This window comes from Papio anubis, unplaced genomic scaffold (genome assembly GCF_008728515.1).
Source record: "Papio anubis isolate 15944 unplaced genomic scaffold, Panubis1.0 scaffold132, whole genome shotgun sequence".
Taxonomy (NCBI): Eukaryota; Metazoa; Chordata; class Mammalia; order Primates; family Cercopithecidae; genus Papio; species Papio anubis.
This window is the reverse complement of record NW_022161270.1, coordinates 130,515-152,463: the sequence shown is the minus strand read 5'-3', so window position 1 is coordinate 152,463 and position 21,949 is coordinate 130,515. Positions and strand designations below refer to the sequence as shown.

The 21,949-nt window shown below is 37.8% G+C and overlaps 2 protein-coding genes across 10 annotated transcripts in view; one reads left to right on the top strand and one right to left on the bottom strand.

Annotated features, from left to right (window-relative positions):
• The window catches only part of LOC101000937 (dimethyladenosine transferase 1, mitochondrial), a 64,838-nt gene that overhangs the window by 18,643 nt on the left and 24,246 nt on the right, over positions 1 to 21,949 (top strand). For all 9 annotated transcript variants that reach the window (XM_031661339.1, XM_031661344.1, XM_031661341.1 and 6 more), the window contains exon 5: positions 9,080 to 9,199. In XM_031661339.1, coding sequence (XP_031517199.1) covers positions 9,080 to 9,199 — 120 coding nt within the window. The remainder of the gene's footprint in view (positions 1 to 9,079; positions 9,200 to 21,949) is intronic.
• LOC116272592 (claudin-20) lies at positions 17,552 to 21,893 on the bottom strand. Its single transcript, XM_031661345.1, has 2 exons — positions 21,565 to 21,893; positions 17,552 to 18,474 (listed from the first exon to the last, which is right to left on the bottom strand). Exon 2 carries the CDS (start codon positions 18,374 to 18,376, stop codon positions 17,717 to 17,719), a length of 660 nt encoding a protein of 219 aa, XP_031517205.1. The 5' UTR covers positions 18,377 to 18,474; positions 21,565 to 21,893; the 3' UTR covers positions 17,552 to 17,716.

Below are 21,949 nucleotides of genomic sequence, written 5' to 3'. Positions count from 1 at the left end.
AGTTTATTTAGGTAGCTATATATACTACCCACTATTTGACTGTGTAAGATCTCTTACCTATTCATTCTCATGTTCCGGTACCTTGAATTAGTTTCAGTGTTCTGTTTTTACAAACAAAACTGTCATAAACATTCCATACTATGTCAGTTGGGGCACATGGGCAACATTTCTCTAGGGTATTTACCTGGGAGTAGAACTGCAAATCTTCACCCCTGCATAGATAATGCTACATTGATCTCTGAAATCATCATGCCTGTTTATATTCCCACCAGCAGCATGTATGAGTTCATTTTGTTCCATATTCTTGCCAGTACTCAGTATTGCCAGACTTGTACATTTTTATTAATCTGAGGGTAATGGAATGTCATTGTGTTTTATTTTGTCCTTGCTGATTTGTAGCAAAATTGGGCACTATTGTGTTTACTGGCCTTTCGGGTTACTTGTTTTTAGTGCTTGCTTTTTGCTCACCCTTCTTTTGGGTTGCTTATCTTTTTCTTACTGATTTGGAGGAGTTCTCACATACTCTTTAATACTCTTCATACTAGTCGTTAGTTAAATGTGTTGAGCATTTCTTCTACTCTAAGGCATGTTGTTATTTTCTTTTTATGGTGTCTTTTGAAGAGCAAGCATTCTTAATTTTAAATTTATGTCTAGTGCTTTTTGTGTTTTATTGAGGAAACCCTTTTTTATATCTTGAGTTCATGAAGATATTCTTCTGTTATCTTCTAGAAGCTTTATGTTCACCTTTCACATTTATATCTATAGTCCCCTTGGGGTTGATCTCTCTGTATAGTGGAGTAGAAGCCATTTTTACTATTTTTAGCATATGGGTCCCAATTAACCTAACTCCATTTACTCATGATAGTCAATCCTCATTGATCCCTGTCAGCACCTCTGTCAGCATTGGTCTGGTTAGAGACCTAGAAGCATTGGTCTGATTAGAGACATCAAGAAAAAAATGACATGAAATCCAGGAAGGAGAGGGCCTCCCCTACAGGACAGACAGAAAGGAGTCCTCAGGCAGAACAGCCAGTCCAGATTGGAGCCAATTAAAAGGTGAATTTGATAAAACTACTGTCAAGTTTGCATATAGTCAAAAAAAGTTACAAAAACTCAGGAGAGTTTAAGATTGAATTCATGATTTAAAAAAAAAATAGAAAACTAAATATAACAGGGAGTGAATCAAGGGAAATATACCATTATTGGAATGAGAAGTACAAAAATATTATTTGGAGATAAATAATTATTTTGAAAACCTAAGAAAAAATGAGAGACATATAAAAATAACTATAAAACCTAACCGAGAATCTCAAGGTCACTGAGATAAATCAGGAGAAATATCATAGCCCCAGAATGATTATTGTAAAGATGCTAATTTTTTCCAAGAATTCTGTATCTCTAATTATAATCCTCGAAGAATTTATCTTGAAATACGCAGTTCTAAGGATCATCTGGAGTAATAGACCTGCGAGAATACGTAAGAAGTGTTGAAAAAGGAGAGTGCTGAGAGAAGACTTCCTTGTCATATGCTAAAATGTATGGTGAAGCTTTAATAATTAAAGCAGTATGAGAAGTAGCACGTGACAGAGCAATTACTAGACTAGAAAGTCCGATGCAGACACCTTAGCAGTATCTGATAATGGTCAGATCAAAAATCAGCAGTGAGGAAAGAATTAAGTAAATGCATGGATATTTGGTTAACTATTATGAAAAAAAATTATCTCTGTAAATTCTATCTGGGTCTTTGGATCTTCTCTTTCTGTCCTCATTATGTTCATGCCTTCCTTGGCAGTTTTGTATGTAGGTGTGATATTTAAAGTAGGTGTTTTGGCCAGGCATGCTGGCTCATACCTATAATCTCAACACTTTGGGAGGCCAAGGTGGGAGGATTGCTTGAACCCAGAGTTCGAGACCAGCCTGGGTAACATAGGGAGACCTTGTCTCTACAAAAAATACATTAAAAATTAGCCAGGTCCAGTGCTGCATGCCTGTGGTCTCAGCTACTCAGGAGGCTGAAGCGGGAGGATCACCTGAGCCCAGAAGATCAAATTGCAGTGAGCCTTGATCACGTCATTGCACTCCAGCCTGGGCGACAGAGCAAGACCCTGTCTCAAAAAAATGAACAAATAAATAAAGTAGCTGTTTTAAGATCCTTGCCTGCTAATTTCATTATCTCTGTCATTTCTGTACTCTTTTAGTAATTGATTTCCCCCTCCTTGTTATAGGTTCCATTTTTCTGTTTCTTTGAAAGCCTAGTAATTTCTGACATAACATCAGGTATTGTGAGAGTTTTATTTTTTTTAATGCTGATGAGGGCTGGATTTTGTGGTATTGGGTTGAGTGCTGGGTTTCTTTTGACACATAGATAAGATTGCTTGAGGCTTGTATTGTTCTGGTGAATCCAGGGTAGCTTTTAATTTGGGGCTAATTGAGCCCCAGTACCACATCATGACCTTTCTGAGGAAGGCACCCAACGCCCTGCATGTTTTGGGGCCTCTTGAGCCATTTGAACCCCAGTTGTTCCTGCCTTCCCCTGGTTCTAGTTCAGGCTCCCAAGCCTCAGCCACCTGCAGATCAGTGCTCAGCAGGGGACTTGGGGGGCCCTTTTGCTACCTCAGGAGCTCTGCCTCACATTCTCTCTCCCTCTCCTGTTCCTGTCTCCCCCACCCCCTGCTCCTGCACATGTGTGAGCACCGTGTGTGTGTGTTTTCCATATCTTTGGTAGTCTGCCCCACAAATTCTGCCTACTGAGGCCTCCCAGATCTCCAGCTCTGGCTCCCCGAGCCCAGGAGACCTCTAGGCTCAGTTTGAGCTGCCCACTGCCTCTGCTGGAGCCCGAGAAGGGCCTCCAGTCCTCTGCAGGCTGGGCATCTAAGCCTCATCTCCTTTCCATTTCAGTGACCTTGTTTATGCAAACCATTGTTTCCTATGACTTACTCAGCTTTATTGTTGTTTCAGAACAAAACTTTTTAATACCAGAATTTGTTTGAAATCAATAGACTCTACTACTACATAAGTTTAATTCTTTAAATGCCTTCCTCTCAGATAATTTGAGTGTATCATAAGAATTTCATTTCTTAGATCTATCCCTCTCTTTTTACCCTTGTTCCCGTTTAGGGAAATCATTTCCAACGAGGGCACTTTAGCCTTATCCGCTCCTCAGGGGCATTTGGCAGTGTCTGAGGTGTTTTTCGTTGTCACAACCCGGGAGGGGGCTTCTGGTCTCTAGTGGATAGAAGGTTCGGGATGCTGTGAAGCATTCTTCAGTGCACAGCAGAGCCTCCCACAGCGAAGAAGCACCCAACATTAGCCCAAGATGTCAGTCATGCCATTGTTGAAAAACTTTCCTTTAGATTATTTGGCCATAAAATATTTCTCTCAGGAGTCTTGGAACTTCCCATCATAAAAATGTAGGACCCTTTCGTGTTTGTTAGGAAGCCTGGGACGATGTCACCACTTTCCGTAAGGTCTTTGCCATTTCCTCTTCATGAACCTGCTAATTCTCTTGGATTGGTTTGAATTGGGCCCATGCTGAGTTTTCTTTGTCATTTTTCTCAACCTTTGGATATGTTGGTTCTGACAGAAACTATTCTTGTTTCCTCTGCACTTACACAACTTCTGACACCAGATGTGTGGGTGTTTTCCACACCAAGCAATCTCTCGATTCTCCAGACACCAGCAGGGCATCCTGCAGTTTCATTCAATTCTGATACTATCCACTTGTTTTTAGTGTTAGAGCCCACAAGTTAAGGGCCAGTTCCCACAAAACTGCCCCTCACTTCAGATGACAGTCACAAATCTGGGCCTCTAGGAGTTCTGAGCGACCAGCTATAAAATAGATTCCCATGACCCCCTCCTCAGGTTGGATCACTTGTCAGAATGGCTCAAAAACTCAGGGAAACACGTTACCTGCACTTAAGTCATGGGTGATCAATTGGTCTCTGTGGCCAGCCCCATCTTGAGCTGCCTAGAGGCCTCATCCTAAGTTATCTCATTACTGTAAACTCTGGGGGACTTGTGAATTTAAAACAAGACATGCCTATCACTCAGGAAATTTCAAGGGCTTTAGAAGGTGTATGCAAGGAACCAGGACAAAGTCCAAATATATTTCTTATTATACCACATCTGTGAATTTATTTTTCTCAGCTGACATAATTATTTTGGTATTTCTGCTCTTGAGTACATAATAGAGATACAAAATACTATGTACTCTATTTGTGTGGGGGGAAACACAAAGAAACAGAGGCTTAAGAAGAGGTGGAGTAATTTCAGTGACTCAGAATGTCAGTTGTGGTTATTAATAATAGTGTTACTTCGACTTCACCATATGCAATTCTTTTGAACAAAAAATGGTTGCTTTTAGTGAAATTTTACCATGAATATTGAGAAGAGTTTATATCGAGTCTAATTTATAGAATGCCTTAGAAGTCTGGGTAACACTGGTCCTCTGATTTTCACATTTTGCAAGTGAAAGTTTCAGTGGGAGAATATATAGCATATTAGTCCATTCTGTGCACTACTATAAAGAGATACTGAGACTGGGTAATTTATTTATTTATTTATTTTTTAAAAAAGAGGTTTAATTGGCTCATGTTTCTGCAACTCTACAGGAAGCACAGCTAGGGAGGCCTCAGGAAACTTACAGTCATGGCAGAACGTGAAGGGGAAGCAGGTACAGCTTATGTGGCTGGAACAGAAGGAAAGCGGCAGGTGCTACACACTTTACAACAACCTGTTCTTGTAAGAACCAACTCACTGTCATAAGAACAGCAAGAGGGAAATCTGCCCCCTTGATCCAGTCACCTTTCACCAGGCCCCTCCTCCAACGTTGGGGATTACAATTTGACATGAGATTTGGGCAGGGACACTAATTCAAACCTTTTCATATAGCAGCATTTTCTTACATGCCATTTGCTCTTGACATGGTTGTATATGTAATTTTGTGTTTTAGCCACAGAAAGCCCTTTTTAACATTTACTTTGTTTGGCTTTGTGAATTACAAAACAGAAATAAATGAGCACTGTCGTCTTATTTCTGTCTCTAGGACTACAGGATCTAAATGTAAGAATTCAGCTCATATGCATTAAGGGACATATAGACAATATAAAGTTACAGCTCATAAAATATAATCAGACTGTTAAACAGTAAGTGACAGCTAATCCCATCTAACCTCGTTTATTAATATAAATGATGAACCGAGTCTCAAAAGGGTTCAATGCCTTCCAGAAAGTCATGGAGTAGTTACAGGGAAAGCTGAACTTGAGTACAAGTAGTGTGTTTTCTGCTAAAGTCATGATGTGCAAGTTCTCGATGTTACTGGCCCAGTGTTCTTTTCTTTCTGAGTCCACCATCAGCCTCTTTTTCTTCTGCCATCTCCAGAGGACCCTGGCTGTTTATGGGCACATCCCAAGCAGGGAGGGAGTCACCTCTCCGTTAATTACATTACATAGTTCTCATTGCCCCTGATATATGGCTGTGTAGCTTCTCAAGTATAAGCCTGATTTTTCTCCTTGTACTTAAAATTATTTTAGATTAATAAGAAAAAAAAAAAAAACACTGTCCTTGTAAATTCTTTGACCCCTTGTTTTTCTCATACTCCATCAAAATGCTTTTTAAAAGCTCAAGGGTTAGAGGTTTCCTTTTAATGAAAAATTAACTGGTTTGGTTTCCTGACCTTTTTTTTTTGCTAAAATCATCTATCTTGTAATGGATGTTGAAATTTCCTAGCTTTTCCTGTAGTATCTCTCTCACAGAAACAGTAATGTATATTTGAGGTTGACAGACCATTTAAGTTTTATGCTAGATTTGAATGAAATCTTTTGTAGACCTTTCGGGTCTGTGATTTGAATTTTTCCTTAATAAATTAGGGACAGCTATGTGTGCTGATTTCTTCTAGATTGAAATACATGATTCGCGTGTTTTCATCTCTACAGCCTGGGGATATATGCTACAAAGATTGAACTGAATGGGTCAAGTTAATGGATTAGGACGCACATTCCCCTGACGTTTCTAGATGTGTACATAGCATTCTAAGTGAAATACACTTAAATAAGATCTTTTTTGAATTGTGCCAGTTTCATATGAAAATTTGCAATGCATTTTGAATTTTCTGCCAGTTGTAAGATTAAGCTCCTTTTTTACTTACAAAGAACTAGAAATATTTTTGACCACTTGATCCATAAGCTTATTCTTTAACTTAAATCTCTACTTCTGTCATTTTTTGTAGCTTCATGAGAGTGTATGTGTCTTAGTTTTACATTTTAGTAAGAAAGATTATATTTTGTCTTATATGCTATAGTAGCTCATCACTTAATCTTGAATACGGCATCCCAGTAATTTCAACTCTCCAAACAGACAAGAGCCAGACAGTGTAAAATAAAAAGGTCAGGGGAAAGGGATATGAAATGAAAGGTTGGCTTTGAGTACAATCGATAACTTTGCCTATAGGAAGTTTCTTCCATATCTCACACAGAACCTATATTTTAATCTTCCTTAAGGCGAAGCTCTAATAAGGTAAATTATATGGTTTTCATGTCCACAGCAGGCTACAAGCAGCAGAGGAAAAGAAGTGATTAGACTATGTGGGTGCATTGCAGTGAAGCGGGAAAGAGCAAATCCGACAGCTGCAAACACAGCTCAAAAAGCACTGTACTGTTGAGCAGTGGGGCCCCCTGCCTGCCTGCCTAGCCCCAGGATTATTCCAGTAATCGTTGCTGTTTGTAATGTTGCCCCCAAATCATTCAGAAGAGGGTTAGAATGTCCTTTGAACTCTTAAGAACACAGAGAAGCAAGATACATTTTAGAAAGATAAGCATCCCTAAGTTTTTTTACCCACCATTCAGCTCTGTTCAATTTTAACATATTGCCATATTTTTATATCTTTTTTAAAGAAATAAAATATTGTTGATATGTTTGGAGCCCTCTTCTACCCTCTTTCTTTCCCTCCTATGAGTTGTACTATCTTAAACTTCATCGTCATTATTTCCATGCGTATTTTCTCCTTGTACTGCAGATAAATACACCACACACACACACACACACACACACACTCTCTCTCTCTCTCTCTCTGAGAGAAAGTAAATGATAGTAATCTTTTCAAGATTTTATACAAATAGCATTATACTATACAAATTTTCTGTGACTTGGTTGTTTTTTATTCCATTTTGGGATTCAATCTATGTGGATAACACTTGCTATTCATTTTAACTATTGTTTCATATTCCATTATCAAAATTATCACAGTTTATTTTTTCATTCACCTGTTGATGAATTTTTATTTTTTTTTCACTTTTTGACATTACACATAATGCCATAATGAATACTTTTTTACCTATCGCCTATGTACACTGTGCTCTAGGATATGTTCTTAGAGACCTAGAGGGTCATGAAGTTTTACACAGCTTCAGCTCTATATTGCCAAATTATGCTACAAATGCTTGTACAGATTTCCTCTCTCAGTAGCAGTATCTGAAACTTCCTGTAGCTACAGATATTCTCCAATATCAGGTTCTATTAGTTTTTTTTTAAATGTTCATTTCATGTGTATGAAATTATATCTAATGTTCTAATTTGCATATTCCTATTTTGTACTGTGGTAGAGCATAGTTTATATTATGGTTTATTTGGATTTCTCTTATGTGAGTTGCCTTATATATTCTATTAGCTGTTTACCTTATGATTATTGATGTATAGGAATTTCATCTGTACTCTGAACACTATAATAAAGTATGGTGGTGGTGGTTGTTGTTATTGAGGAGGGCGTCTTGCTGTGTTGCCCAGGCTGGTCTTGAACTCCTGGCCTCTGGCAATCCTCCTGCTTTGGCTTCCCAAAGCACTGGAATTATAGGCATGAGCCACTGTTCCCAGCCAAGAGCAAAATTTTAAAAAAAGACATACATAAACATATAAAATAAAATTTTAAAAAAGACATACATATACATATATGTATATCTTTTCTTATATAGCATATATATATATATATATATATGTCTTTTCATATATAGCTCTGCCTTTGCATCTTTAGGAAATTCTTCCCTACCATGGAGGTCATAGATATTTACTTATAAAAATTTTAAAGTTTTGCTTTTCACTTATTGTTAATTTGTTTAGCGTTTATTTTTGGTTATGGTATAAGATAGGGACCTACTGTTTTCTCCTATAGGTATCTAATTATTCCAGTGTCACTTATTGAATGATCCTTCTTTTTCTGTTAGCAGTTGCTACATCACATCTATCATGTGCTAGATATCTACATGTGCTTGGGTCTGTTTCTAAGGCATTTGTTTTATTGATCTGTCTGTGCCTGCATCAATTTTGATATCTGGTAGGGTGAGGTCCCCTATCATTGCTGGTATTCTTCAGGAGTGTCCTGGCCATTCTTGGCCTTATATAAATTTTACATGGAATTCAATTTTAAATATATATATATAATACATATGGAAGTTAATTTTTTAAATCCTGTTGGACTTTTAATTGAAATTGCATTGCATTTATGAATTAATTTAAATATACCTAATTAATTGCAAAACAGAAATGTTTGAGTGCTTAAAAGAATAAATTACTAGGTTTTTACAAACATTGTTTGTCAAGAACAGCCAATTCCCCAAGGGTTCTGAATACTCACGGTTTTAGTATATTAAGTGAAGAAAAGCATACCATTTAAAATGTTCATTCATATGTTGGGGTAATTCAGAAAATTAAGTACTTAAGCATCTTTCATTTTTCATTATGCTTGCTAATTTCTTCATCAAGTATTTATTGATTGCTTGCTTTATGTAGGACCTTCTGCTATCGAATATAACAGTGGTTTGAAAATCGCAACAGCCAGTGGTAGAGCAAATGTTCTTATTTTTATAGTTCATTATGTATGACATAAATCACACTTCTTAGGTGTACTTCTGTTGATGTTGGAGGAAAATATTCCCCATGTTTGCTGTGTGTCATGTGTCAGATAGCCTACCCTTTTCAAATTTGCCTCAAAAAGTCCACCTAGTGTTCAGAAATAATGAAATGTTCACTCTTTTTCATCTAATCAGGCTGGACTAATTATTTGCTAAAATTCATTTTTGTCTCTCTCTAGAGACTTACAGCCAATACAGGAAGCAAACAACGTAGTCGCCTCTCTGTTATGGCTCAGTACCTCTGCAATGTTCGACACATCTTTACAATTCCAGGACGAGCTTTTGTCCCCAAACCAGAGGTAAGTTTCTGCTTATTTGTTGTAGTATATCAGAATTAGGACATTTGTTCCCCTGAGGATGTGTCATAGGAAATAACCTCTAGGATCTAACCTTTGTTTCTGTGCAAACTGACACTGTACTTTACTTCTCCTGAGTAAGAACCACAAAAATCATAATATGAATGACTAGTTCTTATTATAATTGTTCTCCTTAGGTAGGGTGACTAAATGTTTAGGTTCATGCATGTTACCCTGGTGGCAGTATCATTCATCATCATCATCATCATGATGTTACTCTTAAAGTATCCCCATATGGAAGATAAGTTACACGGTCATCCAATATTTGAGGAAAGAAAGAAAATCCTTCTGCGATTTCTGTTAGAGACGTCTAACTAAAGCTACATCAAACATGATTTACTTACACTTTTTTGGGAAACCTTATTATGGTCGTGTTATTTGTGGTAAATCATCTGTGGATAAAACACTTGGATATTAAACTAGGCTTTGACTATTATATATTAGTTATGTGAGTAAGTGCTAGTTACAGAAACAGTTTCTCTGCCAAATATTAAAATTAAAGAAAACTGGTGTCTATTTTAGCAAAACCACTGCTTGGTGAGTTACTACACGATGTATACTATTAAAAACCCATCTTTTTCTTCAGTGAATGTATATTGAGCATTTACTGCTTGAAAATGGGTTGGGTAGCAAGGGGAGTCAACAGGGATATGAGCCTAATCCGTTACAGAGTCTGCCTTCAGGGAGTTCAGAGCCTCATGAGGAATAGAAATTTCTCACTGGTCCCTAAAACTCTCAAATACAAGGTCTTACAGAGTTTCCCTTACATCATGTATCCTTCATAAATAAAAAGAGATAGCATGGAAAAAATGCATTATTTGACTATAGATTTAGATATAAATTCTAGATTTAGAATAGGGACCGTAACCAATAGTGTTAGATCTAGTTGTCTGTCTTGAAGCACGCCTGAGCGATCTCCATGCTCTTTGCTGCCACCGTCATACTTCCTTTGCCATTTGGCCAGTTAGCTGAGCGTTCGGGTGACTAGGAAGTCAGGCCATCTTCTGCTTACATAACAGACATAATTGTCAGTTTTTTCTAAATCGAGCTCAGGGAGTTTGCTATCAGTGCCACCTCCCTTCAGCATCTCAGATTTCAGAGACATTGTGAATGACTTCTCCCAGAATAATTAGATCCAAGACAGAATCTGATGACTGGAGATATCTTATAGGTTATTTTCAAATTTAAAACATTTGTGCTTTCAGGGACTTTCTCTCCCATTATAATGGGGAAAAAAAAAAAAAACCAGTGACCATGTAGCTTGCTTTCTTCTTGTCATGCACATGTGTGTTCATATAACATTTTAAATAGTGTAAGACTCGTTATGTCAAAAGCCAAGATCCTTACTCATAGGCCTCTACAGTTATGGTTATTACCATTATCCAGAATCTCCAGGCTATTTAAATTTTACTAACGGGTTCTTAGGGTAGATATTAGAATATTTTTAGTGGAAGCTTTCTAACTCTGTTTTAGTTACCTAGTTGAGATTATTTGATGGTGTTTCAAAGTTATTATCCACTTTATCTTTGATTTAGGGGTAAGGTACATATGTAGTTTATCAATTAAAATTTATCTTCTCTGGGATTAAGGCCCCAGGAAAATATTTATTATTTGGAAAAAAGCTAGCTATGTCCTTGATTCCTTTTTTTATCTAGGGATGTTTACATTTTGGCAAATGAAACATTTTCATAGCAGTTTACTTCACATTTTTTATTATGTTGTAACTATTACATACAGGAGATTTATTTGTAATCCAGGAAAGCACTTATCAAGGACTTATAGGTGTGCACCACCATACCCAACTAATTTTTGTATTTATTCATGGAGACAGGATTTTGCCATATTGGCCAGGCTGGTCTTGAACTCATGGCCTCAAGTGATCTGCCCGCTTCAGCCTCCCAAAGTGCTGGGATTACAGGCTAAAATTTAGTTCTAAAAGAATTCTCTGCTGCTCTGAAGTAGTTTTACCATATTAGGGCAAAGCAGAAATGTTCTGAGGAAAGCCAGAAAATATTTTGCTGACAGTTACATTGAGCAAATGTTTTAAAAATTCATTTTCTCAAATAAGAAAGAGGAGGAATTTTTACAGAGATGATAAAATAATTCAAGGCTAGTACTCTAAACCTTCTGCATGCAGGAAGAGAAAGTCCTAGACGCACATAATTGCAACACAAGGTAAGATAAGCTAAGTGCTAAAAATAGAGGTTGGGCAGATTCCTGGGTGGTTGAGAGAGGGAGATTAATGCCCAGAAGAAATTTACTAACATTCATTACTTACTCTCAGTCAAAACTCCAAGAATCAGATATAGAGAATTTCCTTTGCGATACAACGAGGGGCTTAACTTATAACCACTTTTGGGACTTTTTCCTGTGAGAATCTGCTATCCCTTCTGTTTCTCAATCTTTCAACTAGCTCAATCCAGCTTTAATGGCAGAACTTTCACTACCATTGAACTATCACAATCCTGTTCTGACTAGTTGAACTGAATTACTGCTGAACTTCACTCTTACTAAGCTCTCTAGTGTAGTTCCCAAAATTTGAACCCAATTACTTTCTGTCTACAAAACAGACAACCTCTGAGGTTCTTAAAATTAGGCTAATTAATTGGTCTACTTTAGTGTCTCTTAAACTACTAGAGTCTGTAGTATGTAGCTTTTAAGTTAGATTTTTTTTTTAATTTTGTGTTTCCATTTCACTGTTAATGAAATTATTTTACATTTATAAGACAGAATGTCTTTTGCAATGCAAATTGAGAACCAAAATTGTTTTCATGAGAGAATACAACCTGTTAAGTTTCTCAAACTAGCTTCTCTACTGGCCTCCGTAGATCCCTGAGAATCCACGTATTTCTGGGGTTCCATGCTTAATCTTTTTTTTCAGCTAGTCTGCGCATTTCTCAAGTTTGGGAAATACTGAGCTATTGGCTAGCTCCTCAAAATTCTGTCTTTTTTTTTTTTTCTTTTATGAATTATGGTGATAAGCCTCATAATCTAACACAGTTCCTAAGGAGTGGACAGGCTTTTTAGTTCTCAACACTATTCTTTTTTTTTTTTTTTTTTTTTTTGAGACGGAGTCACTCTGTCACGCAGGCTGGAGTGCAGTGGCATGATCTCGGCTCACCGCAACCTCCACCTTCTGGGTTCAAGTGATTCTCCTGCCTCAGCCTTCCAAGTAGCTGGGATTACAGGCGCCCGCCACCACACCCGGCTAATTTTTGTATTTTTAGTAGAGACGAGGTTTCACCATGTTGGCCAAGCTGGTCTCAGACTCCTGACCTCAGGTAATCCACCCGCCTCAGCCTCCCAAAGTGCTGGGATTATAGGCGTGAGCCACCATGCCCAGCCAGTTCTCAACACTATTCTCTACTCTGACCTAGTAGAAAAAATCATTTAGTTATATTATGTAACAGGTTCTTTTTTATTGACACTAATAGAGGCAGTAGACTTCCAAGTAAGCTAGACCTACTGGAATTCCAGTACTGCTAGTTTTGAGAACTTGGTCAGATTAATAGGCTGAGTTTACTACATCCAGATCTGGCCAATAATACTGCCCTTGAAGGACATTCATGAGGAATAGAAATAATCAATGCAGAGTGCCTGATACGAGTATCTCGCAGTAAATGCTGCCAGTCAAAGTAGTTGTTATTGTTATGATATAAACAAATATTTATGGACTAAGTTGTAGTATTCTGATATAATAGTAGAGATTATAATTTTTAAGCTATACACAGAATTTATATTTAATTTTACCTATTTGGAAGTATGGTATATAGAACAAGTTACCCTCAAACATGGTACAAGTTTAAAGCATAAATAGTGTCCATTAAATTATAGATGAATTAGTGATATATCCATGATGTATAAAGAAAAGATTGGAACTTGAGGCATCCACTCTTGACCTTTGAAGAGCAATTTAAAGGCTTCCAACCCTGCGTATTCACAGCTATTGAGGCCTTGACCTCTGTGGGAGATTGTCTTGAGTTTGGTGGGTGGATGGGTCCAGAGAAGAGACAACTGTTTTTCATGCTTTTGTGTTTTTTGAAATCTGATATCAAGGATGTTATTTCTGCTGTATATTTACCTTGTTTTCAAGAATCATCATTTTGGTATAAGATCAGAACACTAGTATTTTCCTTCTTAACTAAGACTCTTCTATCTTTGGTCTATATTCTCTTCCTAGAATCAGATTGAGATGGGATTTTCATAAAGGCGATGGATTGAAAAGGGCCCTCAGGAGAAGGGGCATGAGGGTAGCGGGAAAGAGCAGGGGAAGAGCTAAGTAAGAATATTGCTCCTCCTGGAGACCAGCTTCAGCCTGGAACCACGGCGGGAGAAGGAACTGTGTAGCACAAATTGCCCCACGTGTCTGTGTTCCCTTGAGGCAAGGGACCAGCTTATTGGAACCTGTGCCAGCCAGTCTTTGCAGGGAGCAGTGGGGCAGTCACTTCCCAGTAGAGGCAGCTCCATCTCTGGGAGCCATTAGCACACATCAGTGCCGGCAGCTGGGGGATGGCTGCCCTGGCCCAGTGGAAGGAGCTTGGCCAAGACACAGCATCCTGTCCAGTTTCCTACCAGTAGACAAAGCTGTAAGATTGCTCACATGGCCACCTCTCTGCCTCAGTTGCTTGGAAGTTCTAAACCAAGTTTCGTGTTTAATTGCTTTAGCGTGCTTCAACCAGGAACATTGAGTAGCATTTTTCCTCTCTTCTTTTTGTTTGTAACTTTAGTCTTTCGTCTTTATCAGTTGTTTTAATACTTATTATAACTGCAATTTTAAGTTGCCTCAAATTCTTTTTTAAAGCCCTGGAGTCCAAAAAAATAAATAAATATAAACCAAAAGCCATTTTTATAATTAGAGCAGTACCAGAGTCATCCTCCTTAAAAATCAGGTGAAATATGTGTTGAATAGAGATACGAGTATTTGCTCTTACAATTTTAATTCGGTACTAGGCATGCTTTCATAAACTGCTCAAGAATCAAGTAAACGGTAAGTATTCTAAATCCAAGGAAGGAGAAAGCAAAATTGCATTTTTGCATACTTTTGCATACATACTTTTATGTATGTATAAAATGCAATGAAATTAATACAAAAGCTACTGGAGATAATGATAATGATGTGACAGTATTCTGCAGAATTGTAGGCTAGGCTAAAATTCCTCAAAAGTCAAGTTGGTATTTGCTAAAGTAATGTACCTGACAATATAGTGATGAAAGACATATGAGAAAACATTGTCCACGTCCAAAACTGAACTTCTATCTAACTACCCTAGGCCTGCCCTCCCCCTGCCTCATATTCACTATGCTGACTAATGACGTCATCCACCAAGGTCATCCAAGCCTAAACCTTGGAGGTCATCTTAAGCACCACTTCCCCAGACCTTTACAACTGCTGACCCTCACAACTAGGCAGTCATTAACCAGTTTCTGACATTACCTAAATTGCTCCCAAACCCATCCCAATTTTATACCCAATTCTTCCGACTTAATTTAAGTCTGTCATTTTTGTCAGAATTGCTAGATGAATTCTTCAGTCATATGTATAGATACAGATATACACATGCTCCATAGGTTAAAAAAATTAAGTATGATATTTTTGGTCTTCTGAGTTTTGTTTTGGTAACTTTTGATCAAATAAAAATGAATAAGTATATGCAGTAAATTAGACTATGATTTCTCAAACTCAGAGCTGTTGACACTTGGGGCCAGATAATTCTTTGTTGCCAGAGTTTGTCCTGTACGTTGTAAGATACTTAACAGCATCCCTGGCCTCTTCCTACTAGATTCCAGTAGCACTACCTCAATTGAGACAACCAAAAATGTGTCCTGGCATTGCCAAATGTCCCCTGCAGGCTAAACTCACCCCAGAGGAAGCCACTCGATTAGACTAAGAACGATCGAGTAGCACTAGTCATATGCTTTCTGTGCACCAACTGCTTTCTGTGTGTCATCTCATTTAATCCCCACAAGAACGCTATGGATAGGTGCCATTCTTATTATCATTTTCACATGAGCAAACCAAGACCTTAGTTAAGTAATGCGTACTGTGTAACCATGCACCCACACCAGGGCTTGCACCCAGGTGGTTTGACTCCAGAATCTGGTTCCCTCAGGTTGGAGCCATCTCCCTCTACTTGCTCGTTATGTGACCCTGGGCAAGTTAGGGAACTTACGTCATCTCTGTCTCCCTCAGTGTCCTGTAAGATCATGAGAATAGTTCCTGCCTGGTAGAGTCGTTAGGTTTAAACCAGTAGACAAAGGATTTAGACCAGGACTGGCGTGTGTTAGGAAGCACTTGCCATGACATGTCACTGAGAATGCAGAGGTAAAAAGGACACCTCACCTCCCAGTCTAGTTGGAGATGCAATCATGTAAACTCATAATTTCATAATTTCTTAAATAGAGCATTTTTACACAGTGCGCATTACTTAAGTCTTGGTGTGCTCATGTGAGCTATTGTGAGGATTAAATGAGAGCATTTATTAAATTCATAATTTGTTAAAAAGAACGTTTTCTGAGAACACAGATGCGGGTTTGAACTTCTAGGCTGTCAGGATTGAGTTTACAGGAGAGGTCCCCTGTGAATCCTGAAGGGTGAGCAGGAGCTTTGGTAGCAAGAGAGTGAGGCTGGGAAGAGTGCAGGTGGAGAAATGAACGCAGCAGGATAGGAATTCCTGTAGGAATGGAGAGACTCCACATCATTTATGGCATGATTGCCACCTCCAAACAATACATTGGGCCATTATTTCATATAAAAGGGCTGATTTTCTGAGAGTTTGAAACATTCCTGTTTCTACTTAGGAAGAAAATATCCCAGAGCTAAATAAAAATTCTTTTTTGAAGTATATATAGAATGATACAGCAGATACAAAGAGAACTTCTACTGTAGGACTAAAGGCTACATAGACTATATAAACCCAACCACATTAAGCAAAGTGAGAGAACTACTAATGGGGTCAAAGCAGTTCTATCACATTAATTTACATGAAAACCTTCTTTGTGTCAGAATTCTTTTTAATATGACACTTGTGTATAAAATAACATTTTGACCATTCAAAAGGAGTACATACTTTAAACAATCATTTAACCTTCTGCAAAATGATTCCCTTCCTAATTCCCATATGTGATAATACGTTTTCATTTTAGCGATTTCATTAATAGCTACTGACATTGTTGCGGAAGAGAATGTCCACCCAGTAAAATAGGCATAAGATATGTTAGTCTACTTCTGTTTGCACAAATGAAAGTTATTTACTTGCATAAAAGATATTCTTCCCACTTCCTGAGTTATTCATGTACAAAGAAATAGTCTTTTTTCCCCTTTACCATTGAATCATTGACAATGACTAAGTTTCAATTAACAAATAAATTGTTAGAAACAGTGGTGTACAGTGTTTCCTTCGCACCTACTGAAAACTCAGTTTTTATTTTCTTGCTAAAATATTTGAATCACATATCATAATTTATATTTTAAAAGCATTCTTTATTTAAAATATATCTTGACATTCATTAATTGAAACAGCTCATTTATAAGAAAACATTTTTGTTAGCATGAATGAAATTTGAGAGAAAAAGTGACAACTTAAAAGTAACTTTTATCATCCAAATACTAATAAATGAGAGGGGAAGTGGGATGATAGTAAATCCAGAATGTTATAGGATAAATGAACTTAATCTGTGGAGAGTACTCTTGCTAGAAGCAGAAGAAGGGAGTTCTTGAACATTTTGAAACAAACTTTTGTTATCACTTAGCTTGTACTTAATGCTTTAAGAGTCCTAGAGATTTTAGTTTGGTTTGGCTTTGCTTTACTGTGGTAGCATTTACCAGTTTCTTCAGTTCTACCTAATCTTGGTTTGCATATAATATTGCCAGCTCTTATAAATATATGTAGATGGTTTTCTAAAATGATAAAGAAATGGGCTGGTCACAGGAGGTGGGGACTTGGGATGGATGGTTTTGGCAGCATCTGAATGGAATAGGCAGCTCTTGTATTCCTAATGTACTTTCACACACTGTAGCTTTAAAACAGAAGCAAGTTGCTGTGTTGTTGCCAGCCAGATAGCAAAGTGGAGAATACTCTTGGTTCACACCAGGGCAAGGTACTTTTTATACTTGGCAGTTTAGTTCTTTTATAAAATCCAGTTTGAAAGCTGTATCAGCAAATTATCTTAAAAAAGAAAAAGAGCTATCAATTAATTGCCTTATGAATGTAATCAGAACCTCTTTCAATTACAAATCTTTAAGTAAAACATGGAAACAATAATGGAAAAAATAAAGAACTCTTCAGACAGATATAATTGTATATGATAGTTTTATTGGCATTTTAAACTACCTTGTAGTTGTTAAAGTATTTTACATTCTACTTTCTTTGTAGGGAAAGTTAAGCATAATTCTGATTTTTTAAAATCTAAAAGTCCCATTTGGCACCCAAAAATTCCATTTCATATGTATCACTCAGTTATTTACACGTAATCCTTCAGATTGTGTGTGGAATTGTTCTCGAGCTGTGTGTTAGAGATAGGCTGCTGCGTGGGTGGGTCGAGCCAAGCTTCTGGATTCCTTTTTATACAAGAGGTGCAGAAAATCATGCCAGAGATAAACAACAGCATTGCTGAAATGAATCCGATATAGATAGCTCCTCCAGGTTCGTGTTTGTTGCTTTCTGGAACTGTCAGATCCAGAAAGTTTGCGATGATCTCCTTTGTGTACCACACTGTCGGGATTAAACTAGAGATTCCTGCAGACATGAAACAGACTCCTCCAGCAAAGGAAGCATTTCTCTTGGTTTCTCTGTCCCCTCCTAAGCGAGTACATTTCATTCCTACTGTGGAAGTGCAGATCCCCAAAGCAGACAGAACACACGCCAGGACCATGGTGGCTCTCGCAGCCTGCACGTGGATGGGGAGGGACAGAATGGAGCGTTTCAGGGCACAGCTGAACATCCCGGTGCTGTACCACGTACAGTCCATCCAGAGCCCGTGCAGCTGCACAATGGCTGTTATGATGTTGGAGCCCACATCCACATTCACCTTCCAGTTGGGCAGCAGGGTGGCTGTGAGCACTCCAGAGACCCCAGATAAGGCCAGGATGAAAGCAAGGAGCTGGAGTCCTGCTGAGGCCATGATGTTACTGTTTAGTCTGTCCTCTTAGAAAATCCTGATGTTTAACGATGCTGGCTGTCGTATCTATTTCTGTGCAGTGGAGAACCAAATAACAAAGCCTAAGGAAAGAAGACAAAACCAGGATTGAGGGAAAGAAAGTGTAAGTAAACAAAAGGCTTCCCTTTAGAGTAGGAGCCAAGAACACACCTGAGTACCCCCCTTCTCCAGCCCCCAAGCAGATGAGGATGCTGTAGGCCGGAGGAGAAAAGCTCCCACTGGGCCTTGAAGACTGGTCTGAGTGATATGCATGGGTGGTGTTGATACAGGGCATAAAGAAAGCAGTTGCCCACTTAATTCTTTTTAAAACTCAACATATGCTGAAACTGTAAAGTGGACATGTACCTTGTTAGGAGATTTAGACATTTGAAATTCCAGCTATAGTATCTGATAAAGAATTTTAATAGCATTATAGGTTTTTCAAATGATTTTATTTTTAATGAAAATAGTAGGTAATAAGAAAATAAATTAAGGCCACCTTTTAAAGATGGTTTATAAATACATTTTAGAAAAGTATTTAAGAAATCGCTTTCATAAACAGATCTTTATGACACACCCACAGAGCCAGGCACATAGCCCAAGTGAACCATTTGAGGAGGAAGGAAAGCAGCAGAAAGAAGTATAAGTCTCTGGCATGGTTATCCCTAAGTTCTAGCTAATACTGTTTGCAAAATCCTGACTGAGGTTAGTACTTGTTTTACTTCAGGAACCTGGTACTCAAAACAATTAAGCCACTGTTTTTTGTATATAAGAACGTGAGGTCCTTTCTAACTGGGACTAGAATCATTTCCTGGCCAAAATGAAGCCGGCTATTCTAAAGAATTCAGAAGTAGTGATGGCAGATCTCAAAAATACATACCAGAAATAATCACACCGTTAGTTGTCTGTGAAAGGATACCCAAAATAATTTAACCCTTTATTTTCTTTGTTTATTTTTAAGAGCAAGGAAAAGACTACACCTACTTTGTGGCTTGGCTGTGTTTTAAGAAACAAAAAGACTTCCGATTCCATCTTTCTATTCCTGTTCCCCCATCTAGCCCATTTGGCACTGCTTACTGCCTTCTTTGAGAAAAATGTAATGGTTTCTGAAATACTGCAGTACGGACTTTCGTTGTTGTTCTGAATTAATTTTGAATGATATGATGAAGTGGCTGTATCGTGATTCATAGGTATTTCACAAAAGGCAATACAGGCTCTTGAGTCAAAAACACCTGGGCCAGTTCTTAGCTTTATACCTCTCTGTGCCTCAGTATCCTCTTCTGGAAAATGGGAAGGATTGGAATACTTCTTTCATAGGGTTAAATAAGTTAATACATTTTAAGGGCTTTGAACAATATTTAAGCCACAGAAAGTTCTCAGTAGTTTAAAATTGACATCATTATTAGTATTTGTATTTCTTGTGTATTGTGACATTTGATGTTTAAAATTATTTGGATCTTTTCCCTTTTTCTCATCCTTCCTTGGGCTGATTTATTTTCATAGAATCTTAGAGCTGAAAGAAACCTCAGACAGACAATCTCAAGCATCCTCGTTTTTCAGATCAGGATATTCAGCTAGGATATCACCCCATGCTGTACAGTCTTCAGCAGCCAACCTGCAGTGTTCAGATCTCTCCTCACCCCTCCTACTCACGGGATCATCCCGCATCGTTTCCCCCATTTACCGCAACACTTCCTGCTAAAATCTCCCCCCCATGTGTTTCCCGTGGGAACCAGGGAAAACACTACATCTGGAGGCAAAAAGCACCGTTAACTGTCTATTTCACCCACTCCCCTCCCCACCAGGGAAAAAAAGGACTGTAGAGGAAGTTAATAGGGCAAATGGCTCAGCTTCAGATGACTCAGCAAGGAGATTGATGCCTGGCTTTGGTTAAATATTTGAAATAGTACTAATCCATTGCCTATTTAAATTTAAAGTACAAACTTTGCATAGCTACAAACATTGATTCTCTAAGACGTTAGGTCCTAGACTATCTGGATTGTGCTGTTCTGTTTTTGTTCATAATCTGAAAATGTAAATCTTACCATTTTAGAAAAGAATTTCCCTGGGATTTTAAGTTCTTAAGAGTCAGACTTATCTGTAAACATCAGTGTGCTTAGGGTTCGCCTGGTATCATTCAGTTAGTTTCTTTTCTGTTTTCCAAACTTAGACCAAAATAGAACAAAGTTAAAGTTTCTAGAAAAAAATCAAGCACATGTTTACAGTTTTATAATAGCTGTTTTCAAGTTTAGGTTTTAGCATTTCGCACTCTAGCCAGCTTGCTAAATTACTGCCTCCGGACCATTTTCACCTTAGGGATTCTTCAAGTGTGGGGTTGCTGTAACATTTTCTAACAGCATCTGCTTGCTCACTGTTCTCTCTCCCTCTCTCTTTCTTTCTACTTTGAATGAATAACCTTTGTATGTTGTCAATCTATGTTCAGCTTACCAATTGTAATCTTTTTCTTCCCATTAACCGGTACATTTTATAACTTTCAGTATATTTCAGATGTGAAGACAGTTTGTTCATCATAATTAACAAGTACTGGCAGTGATCAATTACAGACAGCCAAAATCAGTGTAAACAATATGACATTGCATTTAATTAGCATAGTGCTTACTTACTGTTGAATATTAGATTCAAATGCTTTTTTTCTTCATGGAGAACTTAGGTAGAAAGAATTTGTTCTCCAAATGAAGGTCACTTTCTGCTCATACAAATATACTGGCATTTTGGCTGTGTTGCAATTTACCCTCCAGCCACAAGCATAATACCATTTGCGGCCTTTTCTCTCAAAATTTCTATCTCATAGAGAATAAAGACACACTTTGTTCCAGCGGCTGTGGTAGTGGTAGAGAAATACTGTGAAGGCAAGCAGAAGCAGAGGGGAGGGGTCGCATGTAAAAACTTACATGATCTACAGTGAAAACTCTCTCATGGTCCCAAAACACAGTGCACACAGAACAGAACCAAGCACGTTCAGTTTTTGAACTATTTGCCAGTAGAAAGTCTGTTGTAGATTTCACTAAAATGTAGTCAGCTTTCCAGACAAGATTTATTTATATCAAAAATAATATTTAAAAGCAGATTTACAACTTATAATTCAAACTAAATAATACTGAAATACCTAGTCTTAGATCTCTAAGCCTTAAGACATGTTTTATTCACCATACCTTTCGTCAGTAGCTTTCACTGTCTTAACTCCTTCGGTCAGTTGTCTTCAAATTAACCTCAGTTAGTTATGGTGAAGAAAAACCATATACGTGAGGCTTATTTCAGAAATTCTGGATATGTTTATAAAGCTCCAATAAGTTAACTTGAAAAAAGCAAATAAAGGACAACGTAGAAATCTGAGAAGTAAAAACTGCTGATGGTGTTAGAAGATAAATACCAGGTTCTCCATCTCATTTTTTGAGATGTGGGAGAATTAAGAAAGGAGAGGCGGGGAAGGGAGGAAGTTGTTGTTACAGCAGGATTTGTTGAAACCTGAAAGCTAAAAATGCTTTTGTGTCACTGTACAGAGGAGGAATTATTTGGGTACTCACAAAAAGGCCTTCT

What these genes read in the sequence shown, in the direction of transcription:
- LOC116272592 (XM_031661345.1), bottom strand. Translation starts at nt 18,376, where the DNA reads ATGGCCTCAGCAGGACTCCAGCTCCTTGCTTTCATCCTGGCCTTATCT.